The sequence below is a fragment of the Salvelinus namaycush genome, chromosome 4 (assembly GCF_016432855.1).
Source record: "Salvelinus namaycush isolate Seneca chromosome 4, SaNama_1.0, whole genome shotgun sequence".
Classification (NCBI taxonomy): Eukaryota; Metazoa; Chordata; class Actinopteri; order Salmoniformes; family Salmonidae; genus Salvelinus; species Salvelinus namaycush.
The window spans coordinates 17,574,283-17,599,890 of NC_052310.1; the positions used below are offsets into that span (position 1 = coordinate 17,574,283).

General features: G+C 42.6%; 1 protein-coding gene across 1 annotated transcript in view; it reads right to left on the reverse strand.

Annotated features, from left to right (window-relative positions):
- The window catches only part of rhbdl1 (rhomboid, veinlet-like 1 (Drosophila)), a 41,634-nt gene that overhangs the window by 5,623 nt on the left and 10,403 nt on the right, over positions 1-25,608 (reverse strand). The window contains exons 2-4 of the mRNA XM_038990390.1: positions 24,847-25,071; positions 23,827-23,975; positions 23,432-23,544 (exon numbers count right to left, since the gene is read on the reverse strand). Coding sequence (XP_038846318.1) covers positions 23,432-23,544; positions 23,827-23,975; positions 24,847-25,071 — 487 coding nt within the window. The remainder of the gene's footprint in view (positions 1-23,431; positions 23,545-23,826; positions 23,976-24,846; positions 25,072-25,608) is intronic.

Sequence of the window (25,608 nt, forward strand, 5' to 3'; positions counted from 1 at the left end):
TTGTTGTTGAGGTGGCATCCTATGACGGTGCCACGTTGAAAGTCACTGAGCTCTTCAGTACGGGTCATTCTACTTCTAATGTCTGTTTATGGAGATTGCATGGCTGTGCGCTCGATTTTATACACCTGTCAACAACAGGTGTGACTGAAATCCACTGATTTGAACGGGTGTCCACATACTTCTGGCCATGTAGTGTACGTTCTCTGTCACAAATGACTGAAAGTGTTATAGAAATAAGATCAAGTGGAGCAGCATTGAATTACATTTGTAATTTGTTTAGGGTGCTCAAGAAAACTGTCAATGAATGCCATTGACCTTATATAACAAAAGCCTGGCATTACTCTGGAAGATATATGTAATTGGCTTCCCAAAATTACTTGCATAATTTAATCAGTGCCTTCAGAAAGTATTCACTCACCTTGACTTTTTCCTCATTTTGTTGTGTTACACCCGGAATTTTAAATGGATTAAATGTAGATTTTGTGTCACTGGCCTACACACTGAGGTCAAAGTGAAATGATGTTTTTAGAAATGTTTAAAAATGGATTAAAAATGAAAAGCTGAAATGCCTCGAGTCAATAATTATTCAACCCCTTTGTTATGTCAAGCCTAAATAAGTTCAGGAGTAAACATTTGCTTAACAAGTCACGTAAATTGCATGGACTCTATGAGGAAAAAATAGTGTTTAACATGATTTTTGAATGACTACCTCATCTTTGTACCCCACACGTACAATTATCTGTAAGGTCCCTCAGTCGAGCAATGAATTTTAAACACAGATTAAACCACAAAGACGAGGGAGGTTTTCCAATGACTCGAAAGAAGGGCACCTATTGGTAGATGGGTAAAATAAATAAAAGCAGACATTGAATATCCAGTTGAGCATGGTGAAGTTATTAATTACACTTTAGATGGTGTATCAATACACGCAGTCACTACAAAGAAACAGGCATCCTTCCTAACTCAGTTTACGGAGAAGGAGGAAACCGCTCAGGGATTTCACCATGAGGCAAATGGTGACTTTAGAACAGTTACAAAGTTGAATGGCTGTTATAGGAGAACTGAGGATGGATCAACAACATTGTAGTTACTCCACAATACTAACTTAAATCACAGAGTGAAAAGCAGTAAGTCTGTACAGAATAAAAATATTCCAAAACATGCATCCTGTTTGCAATAAGGCACTAATGGAAAACTGCAAAAAATGTGGCAAGGAAATTAAGTTTATGTCTTGAATATAAAGCGTTATGTTTGGGTCAAACCCAACACAATAGATAACTGAATACCATATATGTTATTTTCAAGCATGGTGGTGGCTGAATTGTGTTATGGGTTATGGGTATTTTTGTCATCGGCAAGGACTAGGGAGTTTTTTAGGATACAAAACAAACGGAATAGATCTAAGCACAGGCAAAATCCTAGAGAAAAACCTGGTTCCGTCTGCTTTCCAACAGACAATGGGAGACAAATTCACCTTTCAGCAGGACAATAACCTAAAACCCAAGGACAAAAATACAATGCCTTCGGAAAGTATTCAGACCCCTTGACTTTTTCCACATTTTGTTACGTTATAGCCTTATTCTAAAATGTATTAAATAAAACAATTTCCTCAGTTTACACACAATACCCCATAATGGTAAAGCGAAAACAGGTTGAGACATTTTAGCAAATGTATTAAAACTGAAAAACAGAAATACCTTATTTACATAAGTATTCAGACCCTTTGCTATGAGACTCGAAATTGAGCTCAGGTGCATCCTGTCTCCATTCCATCCTTGAGATGTTTCTACAACTTGATTGGCGTTCACCTGTGGTACATTCAATTGATTGTACATGATTTGGAAAGGCACACACCTGTCTATATAAGGTCCCACAGTTGACAGTGCAAGTCAGAGTAAAAACCAAGCCATGAGGTCGAAGGAATTGTCCATAGAGCCCCGAGACAGGATTGTGTTGAGGCACAGATCTGGGGAAGGGTACCAAAACATTTATGCATCATTGAAGGTCCCCAAGAACACAGTGGACTCCATCATTCTTAAATAGAAGAAGTTTGGAACCACCAAGACTCTTCCTAGAGCTGGCCGCCCGGCCAAACTGAGCAATCAGAGGAGAAGGACCTTGGTCAGGGAGGTGACCAAGAACCCGATGGTCACACTGACAGAGCTTCAGAGTTCCTCTGTGGAGATGGGAGCACCTTCCAGAAGGACAACCATCTCTGCAACACTCCACCAATTAGGCCTTTATGGTAGAGTGGCCAGACGGAAGCCACTCCTCAGTAAAAGGCACGACAGCCCGCTTGGAGTTTTCCAAAAGGCACCTAAAGGACTCTCTGGTCTGATGAAACCAAGATTGAACTATTTGGCCTGAATGCCAAGTATGGAGGAAACCTGGCACCATCCCTACGGTGAAGCATGGTGGTGGCAGCATCATGCTGTCGGGATGTTTTTTAGCGGCAGGGACTGGGAGACTAGTCAGGATCGAAGCAAAGATGAATGGAGCAAAGTACAGAGAGATCCTTCATGAAAACCTGCTCCAAAGTGCTCAGGACTTCAGACTGGGGCGAAGGTTCATCTTCCTACAGGATAACGACCCTAAGCACACAGCCAAGACAACGCAGGAGTGGCTTCGGGACAAGTCTCTGAATGTCCTTGAGTGGCCCAGCCAGAGCCCGATCGAACATCTCTGGAGAGACCTGAAAATAGCTGTGCAGCTACGCTCTGAATAATTGTGATATTTCCGTTTTTTTTTTAAATAAATTGGCAAAAGATTTTTTCAACTGTTTTTGCTTTGTCGCTATGGGGTATTGTGTGTAGATTGATGAGGACATAAAAAAGAATTGTAGAATATGGCTGTAACCTAACAAAATGTGGAAAAAGTCAAGGGGTCTGAATACTGTCTGAAGGCATTGTACACTGAAGTTGCTTATCAAGACTAAATTGAATGTTCCTTAGTGGCCTAGTTACAGTTTTGACTTAAATCGGCTTGAAAATCTTTGGCAAGACTTGAAAATTGCTGTCTAGCAAGGATCAACCAACTTGAAAGAGCTTGAAGAATTTTTAAAAGATTAATGTGCAGATAGATATTGTACAATCCAGGTGTGTAAAACTCTTATAGACTTACCCAGAAAGACTCATAGCTGTAATTGCTGTCAAAAGTAATTGTAACATTTATTGACTCAGGGGTGTGAATATTTATGTAAATTAGATATTTCTGTATTTCATTTTCAATAAATTTGCACAAAAATTGTTTGTTTTTTAACAATATTTAATCCATTTTGAATTCTGGCTGTAACACAACAAAATGCGGAATAAGTCAAGGGGTATGAATACTTTCTGAAGGCACCGTACACGCTACACAGACCAGTCAGTTGGATGATTTAATCAATTCCATAAAACATAATGATAATGGCGCTGGAAGGAAAAGCGGACGTTTTACGGGCACTCGACCAATTGCTATTTGTGTATTATTTAGTGCTAATTTTTCCTTTTATTGTACATAATGTTTCCGCCATCGTTTCCTATGACCGAAAAGGGCTTCTGGACATCAGAACAGCTGTCACTAACTCGATTTGGATGAGGACTTCTACTTCAATGAGTCGGAAGGCGAAAGACCATTATCCCAGACCAGATCCAAATCATCGACACTCAGAGAAGGAGGAGGGGGTGCTATAGAGGCCAGCGTGCGGGACATCTGACGAGACTGTGTCGGAGAGTGGATAAGCTGCGTCTACTCTTTGTTCTATTGGCGAACGTGCAATCACTGGAAAATAAACTGGACGAGCTCCGTTCGAGTCTATCCTATCAACGCGATCTGAAGAACTGTAATATCCTATGTTTCTCTGAGTCGTGGCTGAACAAGGACATGGAAAATATAAATCTAGATGGTTTTTCTATACATCGGCAGAACAGAACAGCAGCTTTGTGTAAGCTCAGGGGAGGGGGTGTGCGTCTCTTTGTTAACAACAGCTGGTGCGCAAAATCTAATATTAAGGAAGTCTCAAGGTTCTGATTGCCTGAGTAAGAATACCTCATGATAAGTTGTAGACCATACAATTTACCAAGAGCTGTCTATTTATTACCACAAAGCGATGCTGGCACTAAGACCGCACTCAACGAGCTGTATGTGCCATAAGCAAACAAGAAAATGCTCACCAGAGGCGACGCTCCTAGTGGCCGGTGATTTTAATGCAGGAAAACTGAAATCTGTGTTCCCTCATTTCTACCAGCATGTCACCTGTGCAACTAGAGGTGAAAAAAACACTAGATCTCCTTTACTCCACACAGAGATGCATACAAAGCTCTCCCTCACCCTCCATTTGGCAAATCTGACCATAACTCTATCCTCCTGATTCCTGCTTACAACCAAAAACTCAAACAGGAAGTACCAGTATCAATACGGAAGAGGTCAGATGAAGCACATACTTAGCTACACAACTGTTTCGCTAGCACAGACTGGAATATGATCTAGGATTCATCTGATGGCATGGAGGAGTTTAACACATCAGTCATCATCTTCATTAATAAGTGCATTGACGATGTCTTCCCTACAGTGACCATACATACATATCCCAACCAGAAGTCATGGATTACAGGCAACATCCGCACTGAGCTAAAAGCTAGAGCTGTCACTTTCAAGGAGCGGGACACTAATCCAGACGCTTATAAGAAATCCTGCTATGCCCTCTAATGAACCATCAACCAGGCAAAGTGTCAATACAGGACCAAGATCGAATCCTACAACACCGGCTCTGACACTCATCGGATGTGGCAGGGCTTACAAACTATTACGGACTACAAAAGGGAAACCCAGCTGCGAGCTGTCCAGTGACGCAAGCCTACCAGACGAGCTAAATACCCTCTATGCTCACTTCGAGGCAAGCAACACTGAACCATGCATGAGAGCACCAACTGTTCCGGACGACTGTGTGATCATGCTTCCCATAGCCAATGTTAGTAAGAGCTTTAAACAGGTTAATATTCAAAAGGCTGTAGGGCCAGATGGATTATCAGGACTCGTACTCATGCGCTGACCAGCTGGCAAGTGTCTTCACTGACATTTTCAACCTCTCCCTGACCCAACTTGTAGTAACTACATGTTACTAGCAGACCACCATAGTCCCTGTGCCCAAGAACACCAAGGTAACCTGTCTATAGGACTATCGACCTGAAGCACTCACATCTGTAGCCATTGTTAGGTTTTAATTCTCAGAGTAAAATACTCAGCGGACACTATGAAAGCTCAACCAAGTTTATTCTTCCATGAGGATCAATACAGCTGCACAGGACAAAAACATTTTCACACAAGCACTGGTATTTAACCTTTCCTCCTAGGCTGAGTCTCCTCCTACACATCTGTACAAACATTGTATATTTTACTGCTAGGCAGGACACTAAGTGATATGGGCCAAACACTTTTCTTCCTCCCTTAACGTGACCTGACCTGACCTCGACACCCCTTCATCACTAATCCATCAATACCTGCCACGTGATCGCTTCTCTGCACTCAGTCTTTCAATAGGATCCCTGATATAATGTAAACGTTATACATTACCCTCTCTCCCTCAGTGACATGAATAAGTATATTTCATATTCTCAGAACCCAACACCATGAAAAGCTTTCAAAGGCTGGTCATGGCTCACATCAACACCATCATCCCAGACACCCTGGACCCACTCCAATTCGCATACCGCCCCACAGATTATACAATCTCTATTGCACTCCACACTACCCTTTCCCACTTGGACAAAAGGAACACCTACATGAGAATGCTGTTCATTAACTACAGCTCAGAGTTCAACACAATAGTGCCCTCCAATCTCATCACTAAACTAAGGAATCTGGGATTAAACACTTCCCTCTACAACTGGATCCTGGACTACCTGACGGGCCGCCCACAGGTTGTGAGGGTAGGCAACAACACATCCGCCACGCTGACTGGGGCCCCTCAGGTGTGCGTGCTTTGTCCCCTTTTATACTCCCTGTTCACCCACGACTGTGTGGCTGCGCACGACTCCAACAACATCATTCAGTGTGCTGACGACACGACTGTGGTGGGCCTGATCACTGATGATGATGAGACAGCCTACTTGGAGGAGGTCAGAGACCTGGAAGTGTGGTGCCAGGACAACAACCTCCCCCTCAACGTCAGCAAGACAAAGGAGCTGAGGGCTGAGCACGCCCCCATTCACAGGGCTGTAGTGGAGACGGTCGAGAGTTTCAAGTCCCTCGGTGTCCACATCACTAAGGACCTATCATGGCACAAACACACCAACACAGTAATGAAGAGGGCACAACAGTGCCTCTTCCCCCTCATGAGGCTGAAAAGATTTGCCATGGGCCCTCATATCCTCAAAATGTTCTACAGCTGCAACGCTAAGAGCATCTTGACAGGCTGCATCAACACTTGGTATGGCAACTGCTTGGCATCTGACCGCAAGGCGCTACAAAGGGCAGTGCGTACGGCCCAGTACGTCACTGGGGCCAAGCTCCCTACAACCCAGGCGGTGTCAGAGGTGTCAAAGGCTCCAGCCACCCAAGTCATAGACTGTTCTCTCTGCTACCGCACGGCAAGCGGTGCTGGAGTGCCAAGTCTGGGACCAAAAGGCTCCTGAACAGCTTCTACCCCCAAGCCATAAGAATGCTGAACAGTTAATCACATGGCTACCCCTTTTTTTCCCCCACTGGCATTCTTGCACTGGCTCTATGCACACTCACTGGACTCACACTCACACATACTACAATGACACTCCAACACACACATACGCATACACATACACACACACTACATACACTCACACACACACACACACACACACACACGCATATTGACACCACACACAGACACATTTTCACACTCTTCACATATGCTGCTGCTACTCTATTTATTAGCTATCCTGATTGCCCAGTCACTTTTACCCCTACCTACATGTACATATAACCTCAACTACCTCAACTACTTCGCACCCCTGAACATTGACTCGGTACCGGTACTCCTTGTATATAACCTCGTTATTTAGTTTTTATTGTGTTACATTTTATTTTTGTGTTATTTGCAAAATGTTCTTACTTTTACTTTGCATTGTTGGGAAAGGGATCATAAGTAATAATTTTACGGTAAAGTCTACACCCAATTGTACTCGGCGCATGTGACAAATACAATTTTATTAAAAACATTTTTGTGAATATATGGTCCTGTATTCATAAGAAAAGTCTAGTTAGAAATCTGCATAGCTTGGCTATGGGCCAATTCCTCTGCTAGACTGAACGTAACCTGATTGGTTAAGCAAAGGCGTTTCAGACACCGGCAAAGTACATGATGGGGTCAAAAAGCTAATGTGGCCAGATAGAGACTGGAGTGGAAAAATGTAGATGTGAAGTATCTCTTCGGTGTCACTATATTTATACGTAATGATATGGGTAGCAGGTACTGTCTAGTTGGGTAGGCACACATTGTCAAAGCATTTACAGCAAAAATTTTGATAAAACCTCTCCTCACTCAAATTATTGTCTCGAATTACAAAATAAAACTGAGTTTTGTCGCAAATGTGTTTTTTAAACTGTGCAATCTATACAGATATCGCAATCACACTACAACATGTCACAGTGTGTCCTCACTGTTGTTCTACTGTACCCGCCAAAGTGAAGTAAGACAGAATTTTAAGCAGTTAATCACAGTGGCAGTTGTTCACAAGGACAGCCTTCACTAATTATGGAAATGAGCAGAAATGAAAAAGGGTTGATAAAATAAAATTGTGCGGGCATTCATCTATAATGCCTATTCCATTCATATTCTGTCTGTGTGTGTGTGTGTGTGTGTGTGTGTGTGCGTGCGTGCGTGCGTGCGTGCGTGCGTGCGTGTCCTTAAAGAGTGCCCTGTCAGCCTGTGGTGGCAGTGGTGATCATCATCAGATGACAGATGGAAATCGGAGTGCGTTTCCTGAGTCATTTATCCCCCCCTTTCCCTCCGACACTCGCGGTTCTATTTTACATGGATTGCTGGAGGATTCGACGCTTGATGAAGTGAGTGCAGCAGCTGAAGACTTGTAAAGATCCATATTGCCTCATTTTTTTGTGGTTCCAAGAAATTGCAATTACATACTGAGTGCTCTCTGATCTCTTCAAAGTCGCGGGGAAAAAAATGGAATTGGAGCAACTTTCATACAGGCTACTCTCAGATGTGTTCCTCGAATCCTCAAAAATATAAATTCAATATGGTTCAATTATTACTTCAATACAGCATGTATTTTCCAGTTAAGACTAACTGTAAGTGAAGCTTTCATGTACATTTGAACTGCAAAGGTGAATTCACAGTACAAATGCAAGAGTAACTCATGATACTCATACTATGAATGAGTTTCCTTTAGAACACAGCACAGAGATGTAATGTAGTTGGCAGGCTGTCATAACAACACTGCACTGTTTTAGCACTAGCACTGCCACATCGCTACGGCTACATCCTATTAAGCAGCCAGTGGCCCAGGGCCACATGACACTAGTCGCTGACGGGATGCCGCATCTGTAGTAAAGTGGGGGGAGCAGGGAGGGAGGGAGCCCAGAGACCCCCGGCCTGAAAGGGAAGCGAAGGAGTCCGTAGGGAGGACAGAAGTCTTTCACACAGCTCCCTCCTCCTGCTAGCACAGCTCTGGTTAAAGGGCTTTGGATATGAATATTAACCAGGGCCTGTCATCTGGGCTCTCCTGTTCACAGGGAGTTGGAGATTTAGGGATATCTCACTCATCGGGAGCCCAGACGTGAGGTCTCAGATTATTTCTGTGTGTTGTTGGCAGTTTACAGTTCATGCGCAGATGGATTTACTGTGCTGATTTTCTAAGCATCATCAAGTTCACCCCCCAGGTCTTTGTGTGTGTGTGTGTGTGTGTGTGTGTGTGTGTGTGTGTGTGTGTGTGTGTGTGTGTGTGTGTGTGTGTGTGTGGTGTGTGTGTGTGTGAGTGTGGTGTGTGTGTGTGTGTATATGTGCGCACAGTATGTTTACAGTATGAATCATCTTGTAATGCATAGAATGCAGTTTTACACTATATACTCAGGGTCACATTTACAGTGACTATGTGACGATGATCCTCTTTTGTGGGTGAACTCGACTGACTCTGGTTTTGCATGTCAAACTAAACCAAGCAGATTGGCAGTGATGTGAGTAGATGATGCCCTTAAGCAATGGCTAACCATGACCAAGGGAAAACTGATCCAAGACCAGAGCTGAGTGCCTAAGGGATTCACTCCAGTGGCTCAACTGGCAGCTACAGAACAGAACAGAAAATGATGCAATAACTTAAGAATCCTTCAACAACAACAAAAAAAGCTACTCTGGCTGCCTATACACCCACCTCTGTGCTTTCGGAGCGAACATGCTTAGTGTTTTCAAAAGGATAGCTGCCGTATAGAGTATTTCAACAGCACAGCAGGGTTAAACAGTTGTAGGTGGAACAGGTTAAAATATTGTTGTAGCGTTACACTTTTTAGGTGATTTTGGACAGATAAGAGCTTAACCAAAACATGTGGGATTTGTCAACCTATTTTATCATATGACCCAAACTGTATGGAGCACTAAGGACACCAATTGACACTAATTGGCCCAGAGCATTAACATGCATTGAGCAGCATTTTCTGATTGGCCAGTCAATAAGTGAATCAGAAAGGGACGCTGCAAGGACAAGGAGTGGTGATTTATTCATGTGATTCACACACTCCATGATTCACCTACTCCGTTCCTTTAAATCCTTCACTGTGAAAGGAAGGATATAAAACATTTTGTCAGTTAACTCAGAGCTCTCAATTCACGGAAATGCGATGACCGTGTCTGATATCTGATCCCACATAGTTTGCTATTACCCAGACTAAACTGCATACATGGACAGCTTGTTTTTCTACAATGTTTCTTGGTAATCATCATCGATGAGTGACTATAATCAATACCAAACAGTTGAAATGTACTACACTCCACTTTGCCTCAGCCTTAAACCGAACTCAGGTGCTTGAGAATTCTTCCTTTCAAAGCTCTTTTCAATAGAGGCTATTTCTATCCTCTGAGAGGATTGTTTAGTTGAAGTTCCGGTTGCTCAGTTTGTACACGCTCGCCTCAGACAGATACATCTGCTATGTATTAAATCCCCCGGCCCTGCAAGTGAGATGTGCTGCAGTCAGCACTCTCCCACTCGAAAGGCTGCCTCGCCTGGCTAATAAACTGAGGAAATGCCTGATCAGATTTATTTACCAAGCAGAAATGGAGGGAGAGGGAGGGAGAGAAAGAGAAAGGGGGTGAGAGAGAGAGAGAGAGAGGATGAGAGAGAGAGTAGAGAGAGTGTATGGGGGCAGGACACTTAACAAAAGGCAGGTGTGTGTTTTCTCGAGGGGTGGGGGTTTACCCGGAGTAGGAGTAACCACTGTTCTTCAGGCAAAGTGAAACTGACATCCTTTAACGAGACAGAGATTAATTAGTGTGCTGTTTGCAGTGCTGCAGAGAACAAGGTTGAGAGAGGAGGCAGCCACAGTAAACATGACCAGGAAATTGTCACCAGCAACCTTGGCAATCTAAAATCAACACAAGTTTACTGCAATGGGGACTGAATGCTCACAAGTGGTGCACATGACAGGACTGCAACTGAGCTTAGGTCAGAAGGTCAACACATTGTTCTGTTACACTGGGATAAGCACACATGGATCATCTTTGCAAGGAAACAAACACAGCCTTTATCTTAAACCTAACCTTAGCCTTAAACCTTATACAGCACAGATCTATAAAGTTGTGCACTTTTGTTCCTTGGTCAAATAGATTTCTGATGGAGTGGTATCTGCAGTCATTACACAACAAGAGCCACACGCAACAGGATGAGAGGGCATACGGGAACTTTACTGCCTGTCCTTGATAATGAGTGGCGGACAGGAGTGGGCAAGAGGAGGGTGGATGGGGTGACATAACTGGAGGCTAGCCATCTTTCACATGGGCTTTTGTCTACTCTATTTGATATGGTCATAACGGGTCATTTACTTGACGGGAGTCCATTTTCAAGTCCCAATAGAATTGCAATGGTCCTGTCAATCTAGGAAAGTTTGTTTAAAATATGGAGGTATACCTGGGATAGAGATAAACCCTCCCTCTCCCTGCCAGCCCTTCTCTGGTCCTTCGTGGGCACGGAAAGATAAGAGAAATATCCTCCTCTCTGTGGCTTTTCTCCAAGGGGAGCGGAACAATCTACAATCAGTCCCCATCCAATCTGCCACCACAATCCATCTCCCTGGCTTGGTGTAGAGTCAGAGGACAGAGGAAGAGATTGAAATCGACGAATGACCTTAACGGAAAGAGGAGACTGAGGCCTTTTACTCATCATCCCCAGTTCACACATACCAGGTCACCAAGGGAATGAGTCCTTTCAAAACCCTTACACCTGGACATCCAGTCACAACAAACCACCAGAGTCCCCATATCAAGTTCAGGTTTGTTTTCTGTCATACTGTATACACATGATGCACATGGAGTACACAGTGCAACGAAATGCTTACTTGCAGGTTCACCACTAGACAATGCAACAACAACAGGGAAGCAAGTAAGTGTATAAAGAATAATAACAATAACAACTCAATCAATAAAAATAGGATCAAATGTTGCTCAAATATAATGCAAGAAGGCGCTCAGACGAAAGTAGGATATTTACACGTGCCGGGGAGTTGTGAAATAGATTGCACAGTAATAATAAATAGTCATTGTGTAGTAATAATAAATAGTCATTGTGTAGTAATAATAAATAGTCATTGTGTAGTAATAATAAATAGTAATTGTGCAGTAATAATAAATAGTAATTGTGTAGTAATAATAAAGTCATTGTGTAGTAATAATAAAGTCATTGTGTAGTAGTAATAAATAGTCATTGTGTAGTCATAATAAATAGTCATTGTGAAATAATAATAAATAGTCATTGTGTAGTAATAATAAATAGTCATTGTGTAGTCATAATAAATAGTCATTGTGTAGTAATAATAAATAGTCATTGTGTAGTAATAATAAATAGTCAATGTGTAGTCATAATAAATAGTCAATGTGTAGTCATAATAAATAGTCATTGTGTAGTCATAATAAATAGTCATTGTGTAGTCATAATAAATAGTCATTGTGTAGTCATAATAAATAGTCATTGTGTAGTCATAATAAATAGTCATTGTGTAGTCATAATAAATAGTCATTGTGAAATAATAATAAATAGGCATTGTGTAGTCATAATAAATAGTCATTGTGAAATAATAATAAATAGTCATTGTGTAGTCATAATAAATAGTCATTGTGTAGTCATAATAAATAGTCATTGTGTAGTCATAATAAATAGTCATTGTGTAGTCATAATAAATAGTCATTGTGTAGTCATAATAAATAGTCATTGTGAAATAATAATAAATAGTCATTGTGAAATAATAATAAATAGTCATTGTGTAGTAATAATACATAGTCATTGTGAAATAATAATACATAGTCATTGTGTAGTAATAATAAATAGTCATTGTGAAATAATAATACATAGTCATTGTGTGGTCATAATAAATAGTCATTGTGTGGTCATAATAAATAGTCATTGTGAAATAATAATAAATAGTCATTGTGTGGTCATAATAAATAGTCATTGTGTAGTCATAATAAATAGTCATTGTGAAATAATAATACATAGTCATTGTGAAATAATAATACATAGTCATTGTGTAGTAATAATAAATAGTCATTGTGAAATAATAATACATAGTCATTGTGAAATAATAATACATAGTCATTGTGTAGTAATAAGAAATAGTCATTGTGTAGTAATAATAAATAGGAGTCCAGTAGAAGCAGTCATGGAGTCGATGTGTGGGGGGGATGTGTGTGAGCGGGAGTGTATCTGCGTGTGGTTTTGAGCCTATGTGTGAGTGTGTGTGTCAGTGAGTGCATGTGTGGTCATATTAGCCAGACAGAGACAACATTTAAGCTCGATATACAAACAACACAACAGCCCAGTCTAAACACCGAGTTCCACATAATCAGAGGGTTCCTTAAACGCTACTCTATAAAAACAAAAACAGCAATAACAACATGAGTGCGATGCGAGAGCAGCGCTTCAAATCATCCCACAGAGAGATATAAAATTCAGAACATTTGCGCTGTGCTAAAACACCCGGTCAAAAGACACCTCGCCCTTGGTCTCCTCGGAGATTGATTCGGTTTATTCTATCACAGGCAGCGTTCTACTCTGTCCAAATTTGCCAGGCTGGGAAAAATATGATAATATTTATGTTTCCCGGAAGTACAGGGGGCATCGAGAAAAATCAATAGTCTCCAGCAGTCACATCCTCAGAGCTGCTGAGAGAAGAGACCATCCAACACAGCACCAGGTGTCAGAGGCCAGATATAATCACATCTCACCTCTGGGTGTGGTGTGCACGTGTGTTTGCGTGTTTCTGAGAGATTGAGAGAGATAGAAAGAGGGGTGGGTGGGGGGCATAGGCTAATGAGAGTGTAAGTGTGGTGTATACTATGGTGTTTGTTTGTACTGTTTGTGTCTCTGGGTGTGTGTGAATGCCTGTGCTGATAAGTATGAGTGGCTACTGGTATGTGTTTGAATACACTGTTAAAAAAAACGGTTCCAAAAAGGTTATTCTGTTGTTCCCATGGGAGAAGGATTCTACCTGGAACCAAAAAGGGTTCTTCAAAGGGTTCTCCTATGGGGCCAGCCGAATAACCCTTTTAGGTTATAGATAGCTCCTTTTTTCCTAAGAGTGTAGATTCTGGTCACAACCAATGTCGTTCTCAGTCACGGCTACTTTTCAGCAAACAGACACAACAAATGACCTTGGGAGATTTTTTTTAAAGATTGCCAAGAAAACATCCATGAAATACAGTCCTGTGCTTTGCTCAAGGTTATGGAGCCACTGTTCAGTGTCCAATAGAAACAAACAGAATGTAACTGGACTAGACTGAACAACCCACAGAAATAAAATATAAAGTAATTATTTGGGACAACCACAACACTTCAGAAACAATTCTGGCACAAAATGGCCACCGTGCATCACCCAGGAGGGTGTTGCTGCATTACAACAAAGCATGAGATGGGAAAATCCCCCACACTTCCAGGTTCCTCGGATGAGGTTGAACAACTTGCACTACACTAAAGCCATCCGTTATCATTGGTATCATTACCAGTGAGGCCGCAGGGGGAAGACTGGCAGACGAAGTGAGCCTGGATGGTGCCACATTGTGTGGTGGGGTTGACGGTGAGAAGGGCCCCATGGAGGAAGGCTGGGGGATTACCATAATCACACCGGCAGCCAATGAACCAGCCACCCACTGCACCGCGCCAAGGTCACCCTGCCTGCCTCCTCAATGCAGATTCACACTACCCTGCCACCGGGAGACTACATCGAGGGGCTCACAGCCACAGAACTACACACAAGGCCAGGGGCTTAATGCAGCACCAGGGCTTATAAACAATACAGGTTAAACAGAGCTCAGTACAGGCTATACTACTAATGTACTGTGTAGTGTAGAACACCATTCATAAATTCACAGAACCAAAAGTATAATAAAGCAAGTGACTCAACTAGCAGAAGCAAAGCCATATTGACAACTACATACGCCAAAAGAGTGTCTCCTCTCTCTCAAATCAGACCACAGTGAATATTAAATATCCTTCCGCCTGGAGTCAGAGCCTCAGTGCCAGGGTGTCCGAGTCACGCCCTGAGTCACCTCTCCTTGGCACCCGAGGTGATTTATCTAGCCTTGTGTTCTCTGCATCCTCTTCTCTCCTCCCCTCTACTCTTCTACTGTGCTCTCGTTCTCCCTTTCCCTCTCCCTAAAGGCTGGCTTAAAGTTTTCCCACATTGGGCCTCAGAAAATGGAAAATAACAGTCTGATCGGAATCCTCTGTAACACGACAGCCATACCAGGTATCCACAACAACACTCATACAAATTAACTTCCTGGGAAGAGATTAAAGAGGGCCAAGATTCTAACATTGTATTCTGATAAAAAATTATTTCAAATACAAAGGATTGCTAATCCATCTCATATCATGGCGCATCGAATTTCTATGCCTTAAATTTCCCCTTTGGGAAATACAATGTGGACTCCTTAATACCGATGTAATGTGTATCCACAACATGATGAAACTATGAGACAAAATTGACAATGACTTGTCAACCCACACGGGTCCCTTGCAAAGAAATGTGAATATTTTCAGAAAAAAATACAAGGCGCGTTGTAGAAATATCATAGCAATTTCTACAAAACTGAAGAACAGAGAAAACAAAAAAATCGATTCAGCCCCGTCTCAGGTTATCACATTGACAACTGGATGCCCAACAGAATGCTCCTGAATCAAACCCATTAAGAGAGAACTCAATGATGGATTGAAACCATTATTCGAATTGAGAATCAGCATTACTGCAAAGCCATATTTCTTATCGTTGTTTGAATGAATATGTTGATATGGGAGGTACAGTATGGATTTTTCCACATACACTACATGACCAAAAGTATGTGGACACTTGTTTGTCGAACAACTCATTCCAAAATCATGGACATTAATATGGAGTTGGTCCCCCTCCCTTTGCTGCTATAACAGCCTCCACTCTTCTGGGAAGGCGTTTCACTAGATGTTGGAACATTGCTGCAGGGACTTGCTTCCATTCAGCCACAAGAGCATCAGTGAGGTCGGGCACTGATGTTGGGCGATTAGGCCTGGCTCGCAGTCGGCGTTCAAATTCATAACAAAGGTGTTCGATGGGGTTGAGGTCAGGGCTCTGTGCCTGTCAAGTTCTTCCACACCAATCTCGACAAACCATTTCTGTATGGACCTCGCTTTGTGCACGGGGGACATTGTCATGCTGAAACAGGAAAGGGAATTCCCTAAACTGTTGGAAGCATTGAATCGTCCAGAATGCCATTGTATGCTGTAGCGTTAAGATTTCCCTTCACTGGAACTAAGGGGCCTAGCCCAAACCATGAAAAACAGCCCCAGACCATTATTCTTCCTCCACCAAACTTTACAGATGGCACTATGCATTGGGGCTGGTAGCGTTCTCCTGGCATTCGCTAAACCCAGATTTGTCCATCAGACTGCCAGATGGTGAAGCATGATTCATCACTCCAGAGAACGCATTTCCACTGCTCCAGAGTCCAATGGCGACGCTTGGCATTACGCATGGTGATCTTAGGCTTGTGTGCGGCTGCTCGGGCCATGGAAGTATCTACTGTCTTCTCTGGGATGTCGATGTCACGTCTACTCCCGTTCCCCCACTCCAGAGCTCGACGTCGCCGGTCTACTAACCACCGGTCCTGGCAACCCATCATTATGCACACCTGGCAACCATCATTACGCACATCTGGGCCCCATCATGAGGCACACCTGGACTCCATCACTCCCTGATGACTTCCTCTTTATCTAGCGCTCTGTTGTATCACCCATTTGGTAGTATTGTTTCCTGTTTTCATGTTCATGGTTCATGTTTTTGTATTCACTCTGGTCGTTCCTATTGAACTCACCAACTGCACCTGCTTCCTGCGTCTCTGTTACAGTCACAATCAATTCAGGATGATTTGATAGCTTCCATTGCAAGTGAGATTAAAAGAGAGGTTGGCACAGCACATTGTCTCGCGTGGCAAATGGATGAAATCACAGACATCAGCTGTAGCTCGCAGTTCTCAGTTAGTGTCAGTTATGTGGATGATCAGGGCTTTATTCAGGAACATTTCTTTGGCTACTTTGATGCGCAGTCTGTGTTTTACTTTGGGAAGTCTGAGATGTCTGAGTTTAACTTCATGGAGAAACGTGTTGCCCAAACCTATGATGGTGCTGCTCTAATGGAATGGATCTGCTATTTGTATTTACAGCTAAGTCGCCTCCTGTTCCCTGATTAAGAAGGGATGTCCACTCCACTACGTGTCAACTCTCTCCTGATATGACCTGATTGTGCCCTCTCATCCATTGGCACATTGAATGTTTCCTCTCCAAGCACTGTAAGAACCCCTGTCAATGTTCTCTCATGACTTTATGTAGAGTCAATCATATACAGTGGGGCAAAAAAGTATTTAGTCAGCCACAAATTGTGCAAGTTCTCCCACTTAAAAAGATGAGAGGCCTGTAATTTTCATCATTCAAACAGGTGCCATTAATACAGGTAACGAGTGGAGGACAGAGGAGCCTCTTAAAGAAGAAGTTACAGGTCTGTGAGAGCCAGAAATCTTGCTTGTTTGTAGCTGACCAAATACTTATTTTCCACCATAATTTGCAAATAAATTCATAAAAAATCCTACAATGTGATTTTCTGGATTTCTTTTTCTCATTTTGTCTGTCATAGTTGAAGTGTACCTATGAAGACAATTACAGGCCTCTCTCATCTTTTTAAGTGGGAGGACTTGCACAATTGGTGGCTGACTAAATACTTTTTTGCCCCACTGTACACTAACACAATCACATTATTACACATACACATCAATGTGTTTTTGATCCTGGCTTGGACAAACTCATTCTTAGCTTTTTTTTTGTCTAACTGTATTGTGTTCTTGCATTTTGACTTCCCAGTCAAATCCTGTCCTGCCCTCAGTGGAAGTGTGACGCTGTTCTCCGACACCATCCAACCACGATGAGCCTGTCCTGCACTGAAGTCAAGTCTCTGAACAGCTCCACTCATGCCTCATACCCTCATTCAGTCACTGCTGTGATCCCTTCCCAACACTGTAAGTAGGCCTCTCATTCCCGTTCCCCATCATATTTTACTCTAAATGTCATTGTTAAGAGTTTAAGGTTATAAAATAATTTGCCGTTAACGATTTTGAAACGGGCTTTGTCGTCTCTGTGCGGTCTGCGCCTATACCGTGGGTCTCCCATCCTCCTAAATTGTTCAGGTCACCAACCACCACTGGTCTCTATAGGCCTACAAGGTCCACTGCTTTTCGGTCAACACCCACACACTAATGCACACACACTAATGAAAGTATAAGCGTATTTACACTTGGAAATACAAGGCTTTGTGCAGTGACCTTCTATTACAATAATTAATTAATTAGCCTATGTTCTGGTGGATACTGAAAACCAGCACGCAGTGCGGCTTTCATGGATTAGCAAGGCTTCATCATCCTCCACATCATTTAATGAAGAGTTGATGGTATATTTACTCAAGAGAAATGTGAAAATAACTATAGATTGGACACGTTTACTGTGTATAATCGACTCCCTTTAACTTGTGTACCGAACACACACACACACACACACACACACACACACACACACACACACACACACACACACACACACACACACACACACACACACACACACACACACACACACACACACACACACACACACACACACACACTACCTGCTGAAGGTCTGTGAGGATGTAATCACAGAGCACAACTAAACCCTGTGAGGTCTACTGCTCTCCAAGAAAAACAAACACATTCTGACACGATTGAACTCATAAGCAAGACAAAACATGAATATAAACATGAGGCTACAAACTGAGTTCCAGTAATCTGTATCCCTGGGCATCTTTTATATCGTTCACAAACAATCAAAGAGAGGAGATTTCTGGGAAAAACAGAGACTTGAATGCAAAGAAGACTCAACGTCACAGGGTTGTTCTCCTTGAGGTAGGCATTAACTTCACAAAAGATAGACATATTGGAATAACCCATGGAAAGCACAGTAGAAAATGTATTGTTACGATCGCCTTAATGGAAGCTGCTGCTCAGCCCTAACTCAAACTTCATATCACAGACAATGTATTCCAACAGCATAAAGCTTTAAGGCTTGCTATATCGTGTCTGCCATTAAATAAGCCGCACTAAAACTCCAGACGGAGCGTCAGTACCCCCCCCCCCCCTTCCCCTGTTTGATGTCTGCCTGTTATTTTCATGTAAAATGTTAGCCGAAGGCAAGAGGGCTCGGGGCTCCGTGTCTTTATTACCCTCCTACTGTGCCTAGAGCTGCGGCGGTTGGCCCCATTGACCTCTCACCTGAAAGTCAACCCTCGCTCTCTCACAACTCCCCTGTTAGTACGTGTATCTCTCATCATTAGCCCCCCTATAACCCTACCTGAACCTGTGATTTTGAGCCCCGGCTGAGCCTATGAACCCCAAACTCCCCTGGCACTGCTCCACCTGCTTCAAAAAGGCCTGCCACTGCTTTTCCTCCTCCTTCAGTTTTGATTGCATCTCAAATCCCAGAATCTCGTCTGCTCTTATGCCAATACCAGGTAGATGAAGCCTGCATTACTTAGCTTCTCTTATTCGCTTTCTCTCTCTCTTTCCACCTCTCTGCGATTCTGTCATCATACGTATTTTTTTTAATCAAAGCTCCAATAATTCATGAGCATGTACTGTGTGTGCGTCATTTTCAGGGAGTACAAGGAGATAGAACGACATTTAGACAAGCTTACAGATGTAGGATCTTAATTTGATCACACTGTTGCTGGAGAACTTTACTGCAATGCAGGGAATATAAAACTTGCAGTGTATTTGAGGTTTAAAAAAGGCTTCTGAAGTTTGGAATTTCCACTTTGAAATTTCAGACTTGATTTTCTCTTACAAAAAATATATCAACCCCTACAAAAATATCTATTAGTTATAACCCACATAATAATTAATATTTCCTGTTGATGGATTATTTTGCTGCTGTAGCAAACTGGCTCAAATTAAGATCCTACATCTGTACGCTAGGAGGAAAACCGGGGTAGTGAAATAATTTGTTTTTAGTTGACAATTGAGAAACAGCCCGTGAAATTATACAGGTCTAGCAAAATGTATGAATATTGCTCAATTGGAATTAGGCTTCAGCTTCTGACAGCAATCAAATAAAAGTCATTGAGAAAGTGATTTACGAAGTCAGAAAACAAAATAATGCAGAATGTAGATGAAAGAGAGCTATGGAAACAATAGCTTTGCACATCAGAGTCGATAAAATTTTTGCAGTAGTGGGGGTGGGATATGGCAACGGAAACCACATCACAGAATCAAAGTGGATTCATAGGCCTAAATCCCAACACTGCCAATGAGGAGGACGGAAAGAAATGAAGTTTGTTGTCAACAGTCCTTCAAGTGCGTCAGCTCCTGCTCTGAACAAAAGTGGTTCAAGTATACAGTTACGTGATCTGGACTCACAGAGGCTATGTAACTGAACAAAAATTAAAATGCAACATGCAACAATTTCAACAATTTTACTGAGTTACAGTTCATATAAGGAAATCCGTCAATTGAAATAAATCCATTAGGCCCTAATCTATGGATTTCACATGACTGGGCAGGGGCATAGGCCCACCCACTTGGGAGTCAGGCCCACCCACTGAGGAGCCAGGCCATGCAAATCAGAATGTTTTTTTCCCACAAAAGAGCTTTATAGTAGACAGAAATACTCCTCAGTTTCATCAGCTGTCCGGGTGGCTGGTCTCAGACATTCCTGCAGGTAAAGAAGCCGGATGTGGAGGTCCTGGGCTGCCGTGGTTACACGTGGTCTGCGGTTGTGAGGCCGGTTGGACGTACTGCCAAATTCTCAAAAATTACGTTGGTGGCGGCTTGTTGTAGAGAAATTAACATTTAATTATTTGGCAACAGTTCTGGTGGACATTCCGGTAGTCAGCATGTCAATTGCACGCTCCCTCAAATTGAGACATCTGTAGCATTGTGTTGTGTGACAAAACTGCACATTTTAGAATGGCTTTTCATTATCCCCAGCACAAGGTGCACCTGTGTAATGATCATGCTGTTTAATCACCTTTTTAATATGCCACACCTGTCAGGTGGATGGATTATCTTGGCAAAGGAGAAACACTCACTAACATAGATGTAAACAACTTTGTGCACAACATTTGAGGGAAATAAGCTTTTTGTATGGAACATTTCTGGGATCTTTTTTTTCAGCTCATGAAACATGGGACCAACCCTTTACATGTTGCGTTTTATGTTTTTGTTCAGTATATGTGACTCATTTCAGGAAACTAGGCGTATGTCGCGCGTTACTACATTTTTTTTAATGAAAATGCGTTTTTTGGCAGAAATGCCTTCTGCAACATGTGAACTTTCATGTGCCTTAACTTAACAAACTTGTATGCCATCTGTAAATACGAATGAAATTGTTAAATTACGAGCCTAGTTGGTTTAGCCACAGAAAAAGACAGGAACCTTCCCACTAGCCATGATTGGCTGAGATAATGAATGGGCTGGACATGCCGAGAGATGAATTCAGATTGGTCTGCCATGGAGCATGGTTCTGTCTAACATGAGCTGCTTGGTATGTGTAGGTAGCTAATCCTGTCTAACGCTGCTTTATTGAAAGATATCCCGAAGAACTGCTCTCTGCTTTCTGGAGGACCGAGTTTTGAAATCAGTGGAATGTCCGGTGAAAGCAGAGTATGACAGCTAAGGAGATGGAGAAAATCCAGCCACCATGCTTGACCGTTGGTATGAGGTTCTTACTGTGGAATGCAGTGTTTGGTTTTCGGCAGACATAATGGGACTCATCTCATCCAAAAAGACTCAGGTGACTCAGGTTTTCCAAAAACAACTGGATGATCATCAAGACTCTTGGAATAATGTTTTATGGACAGACGAGTCAAAAGTATAACTTTTTGGACAACATGGGTCACATTATGCCTGGCGAAAACCAAACACTGCATTCCACATTAAGAATCTTATACCATCGTTTAAGCATGGTGGTGGTAGTGTGGTGGTTTGGGGATGCTTTTCTGCCTCAGGACCTGGATGACTTGCCTTAATAGATGGAACCATGAATTCTCCTCTGTATCAGAGAATTCTACAGGAGAATGTCAGGCCATCCGTCTGTGAGCTGATGCTGAAGTGCAGCTGGGTCATGCAGCAAGACAATGATCCAAAACACACAATCAAGTCTACATAAAATGGCTAAAAAGCAACAAATTTGAAGTTTTGGAATGGCCTAGTCAAAGTCCAGACTTAATTTTTTTAATTTACATTTTAAGTCATTTAGCAGACGCTCTTATCCAGAGCGACTTACAAATTGGAAAGTTCATACATATTCATCCTGGTCCCCCCGTGGGAATTGAACCCTGGTCCCCCCGTGGGAAATGAACCCACAACCCTGGCGTTGCAAGCGCCATGCTCTACCAACTGAGCCACACTTAATCCCAAGTTAAATGTTGTGGCAGGACTTGAAACGAGTAGTTCATGGAAAACCCACAAAAGTTGCTGAGTTAAAGCAGTTCTGCATGCAAGAGTGGACTGATCAACAACTACAGGAAGCACTTGGTTGCAGGCATTGCAGATAAAGGTGGCACAATCAGTTATTGAGTATAAGGGGGCAATTAACTTTTTCACAGAGGTATTGGGTGTTGCATATCTTTGTTTATGAACTAAATTAAATAAGTACGTAATTATGTGTTATTTGTTCACTCAGGTTCCATTTATCTAACATTAGGTTTTGGTTGAAGATCATTCTGTAATAAAAGTAGAGACAATTGTAAAGGGGCAAATACTTTCACAGCACTGTAGCTACCTAACACGCTAGAAACTAAACAAAACATTGCCTGGTTTGCTAGATTGACATATAAATTCATTTTTAAACAGATGGATTCGTTGGTGTTAAAATACACCAGTTATGCGATGTTGGACCACCAGCCAGCCAGCTCTACACCAGCCATGTAGAGCTAATGTCATGCAGCCTGTCATTTTTGTGTTTCTACTTATTCATAAAGACAACGACAAGTTTGATGTCGGACGACAATAGAATGTTCCTGATGTCACTGTGACAACTGTATAGCTACAGACATGTCGATAGACGTAGTAAAAATAAGCCTTTAGTCTTGAAATCTGTGGTTGTTTAGTACACTACCGTACTCACTCTGTTTAGCACATGGCCTCACGTGAATCCTTAAAGAGACGGGTGGAGCTAAGGCCTAAGAGCGTGTGAACGATGCTGAAAAGAAGAGCTCTCCAGTAGGGATACCAAAACATTCAAGGGCTATTTTCTCAAATGTGGGGTTACCCAAAGTTTATCAACTTTCAAAGCAGAATTACCTTCCCATTGTTCCTCAACTGTAGAGTATGATATACAATGTTCAATGAGTCTCTACTTTTATCCAATGTAGAAAACACCAATACAAGTTTTGCTACATAAGACCGAATCGAGCCGGTCAGTCTCATATATCAAAAGGATCAAACAGTACGTCATCTTTGAAGTGCACATACTAAAACACTTATACAAACCACTGTGTTGGATGAGAACAGTAGTGCACAGTTATGGCTAACTTATCAGCCATGTGGAACAGACTAATACACAAAGGAACCACAACATCACACCAACACAATAATACACTAAAACACCAAAGTACCAAAATACAGTACTATCAGCAGTAAAATACATGGCTAACACATTAACCCACGATAGCATCATTGGTCGATGTGATACTAACACAGCGTGACACTCACCTGCCACTACACCAGCCATGTAGAGCAGACTGATGCGTAGGATGCCATGGACCATCTCCAAGGGAACGCCGATCATCAGCTGGAGGAGAGCGTTGAACCCCAGCTGTTCCAACCTGAGAGAGACAGTGAACAGGAGGAGGACACTGGTCTCAACGACAAAGGAATAATGCATAGTGTTTTAAATCAGCTCCTTTGGTCTAGACACTTGCTCAAAGGTATCTACAGAAGTCATCTATCACAGTCTATCCATCAACCCTGTCTATTATCTGTCAATGCAGTATCAATTACGTTTTGCGCCGCACTGTGAGTGAGTGACTGTGCGTGTGTGTGTGTGTAGGCGCAGGTGTGTGTGTGTGTGTGTGTGTGTGTGTGAATGAGGTGGGGTGGTTTCTTACCCAACGTGCATGAACATGTAGCTGAAGAAGCGCCACACCTGGAGGCGGTGTCTGGGGTGGTACACCAGGGAGCTCTTCATGAAGTCTGGCTGGTACGTCTGCAGTACCCACTTATTCAGCATGATGCCATAGCACATGAACACAATGATCTGACGGGAGAGGCGACACACGCGCTGGGTTCACACCCACGTCTCTTCATTCAGACACTCATTTATATCATATAGTACAGAGTTCTGTTATGAGAGCCAATTGGGATTCAGCTAATAAATGCCATGAATGTTGTCTTTTTATTTTTTGTTGCTTTATTGGTTGAAGACTTCCATTGGCACCGACAGGCGATGCACATAGAGACAGAGACACACACAGCTGGTCCGATTCCATTAACTCCTTTTTCATAGATCAATTAATCATAATTTCAATGAATTTAAATGAACGGGAAATAGTCTTTATCTTAGCCAAATTGTCATTACAGACCGTTCACTGCCATTGTGAAGCATTTAAGAGCACTTACAGTACTTGGCTTTCTTCAGAATGACAGTGAGTTAGAAGAGGAAGTGCTGTGGCTTCGTTGAGTAGCTGCAGGTTTTATAGCATTGCCTATTCAAGTCATGGCCACCCGGGCTAAAGCGGTCTGGTGGTTTTCTTTTCTTTCCCGTCACTAAATTGTTCCATTAATATCACTAAACTGGCCAGAGAATATTCCACTGGCTTGGTTGCCCAGTTCGACATCAGTTGCTGATAAGAATCCAAGAATCCGAACATGAAAGCCAATTTGACAGTGTTGCCTTCGAGGTCTGGCATTGAATATACGCACCCTTAACCACTTTTTACCAAAGCGTGGGTCAGTGTCCAGACTGCCCAGTGCCCATTATTTGGTCACATCCCTTTCCTCATTCCTCAAGCTAAATAGGTTTTATGCCAGAAACATTGTACTGCTTATTTTAAAGGTCATAAGTCAATACTAACATCTTCAGGTGGGTCACAACGCAATGAGCAGCTCAGTCATCTTAGACCTCTCACCTGGATGATGGTAATGATGGCCATGAAGACAGGAGGGGGACACAAGCTGTTCTGGTGGAAGTACCAGCGCCGGTCTGTCTCGCAGGGCAGGATCTCATAGGCCACGTAGCGCACAAAGCGCTTGTACACGCCCAGGCCCGTCTCGTCCAATAGGATCTCCCGCTGCAGTGTGCGGCGGCCATTGGCGATGGCCCGTCGGAAACTGCTGGAGCGCTTGCTGCTCATCTGAGGAGGGTAGAAGATAGAGAGAGAGAGAGACAAAGAGAGAAGGAGAGAGCGAGAAGGAGAGAGAGAGAGAAGTTAGTATTTCTTTGAATCTGACAGAGAAAGCAACAATTTGATTGCTAATTAGAATTGGCATGCTAAACACCTCCAACTGCTTTAAGAAGTTGAAACACAACCGTTATGCAGTAACCCCATGTCTTCCAAAAGTGCTGAAGCAAACATTTGAAAGCACAGAGAACCGAAAAGCCATGTAGCCTAGCTGGGGCTAAGACATTCAAAGTGCTCAACTTTATACAAAGAGAATCTCCGTTCTTCCAGTTTCCATGGGAGAGTAAAGACATAGGTCAACTTGAACCGTTCAGTGCTAAAAGTGGAGGAGATTATTTCAGCGCTGCCTTGCCTTGACAGGTACTCATGGCGCCTCTCTTCACTCAAAATAAACGTGTGATTTTGCCATTTTGCTTTGCTGAGTAGAACTGTTTTGCCCGAGGAGGAGGGAAGGAGAATGCGGTGGGGAGATGGGTGACAGGCTCCTGT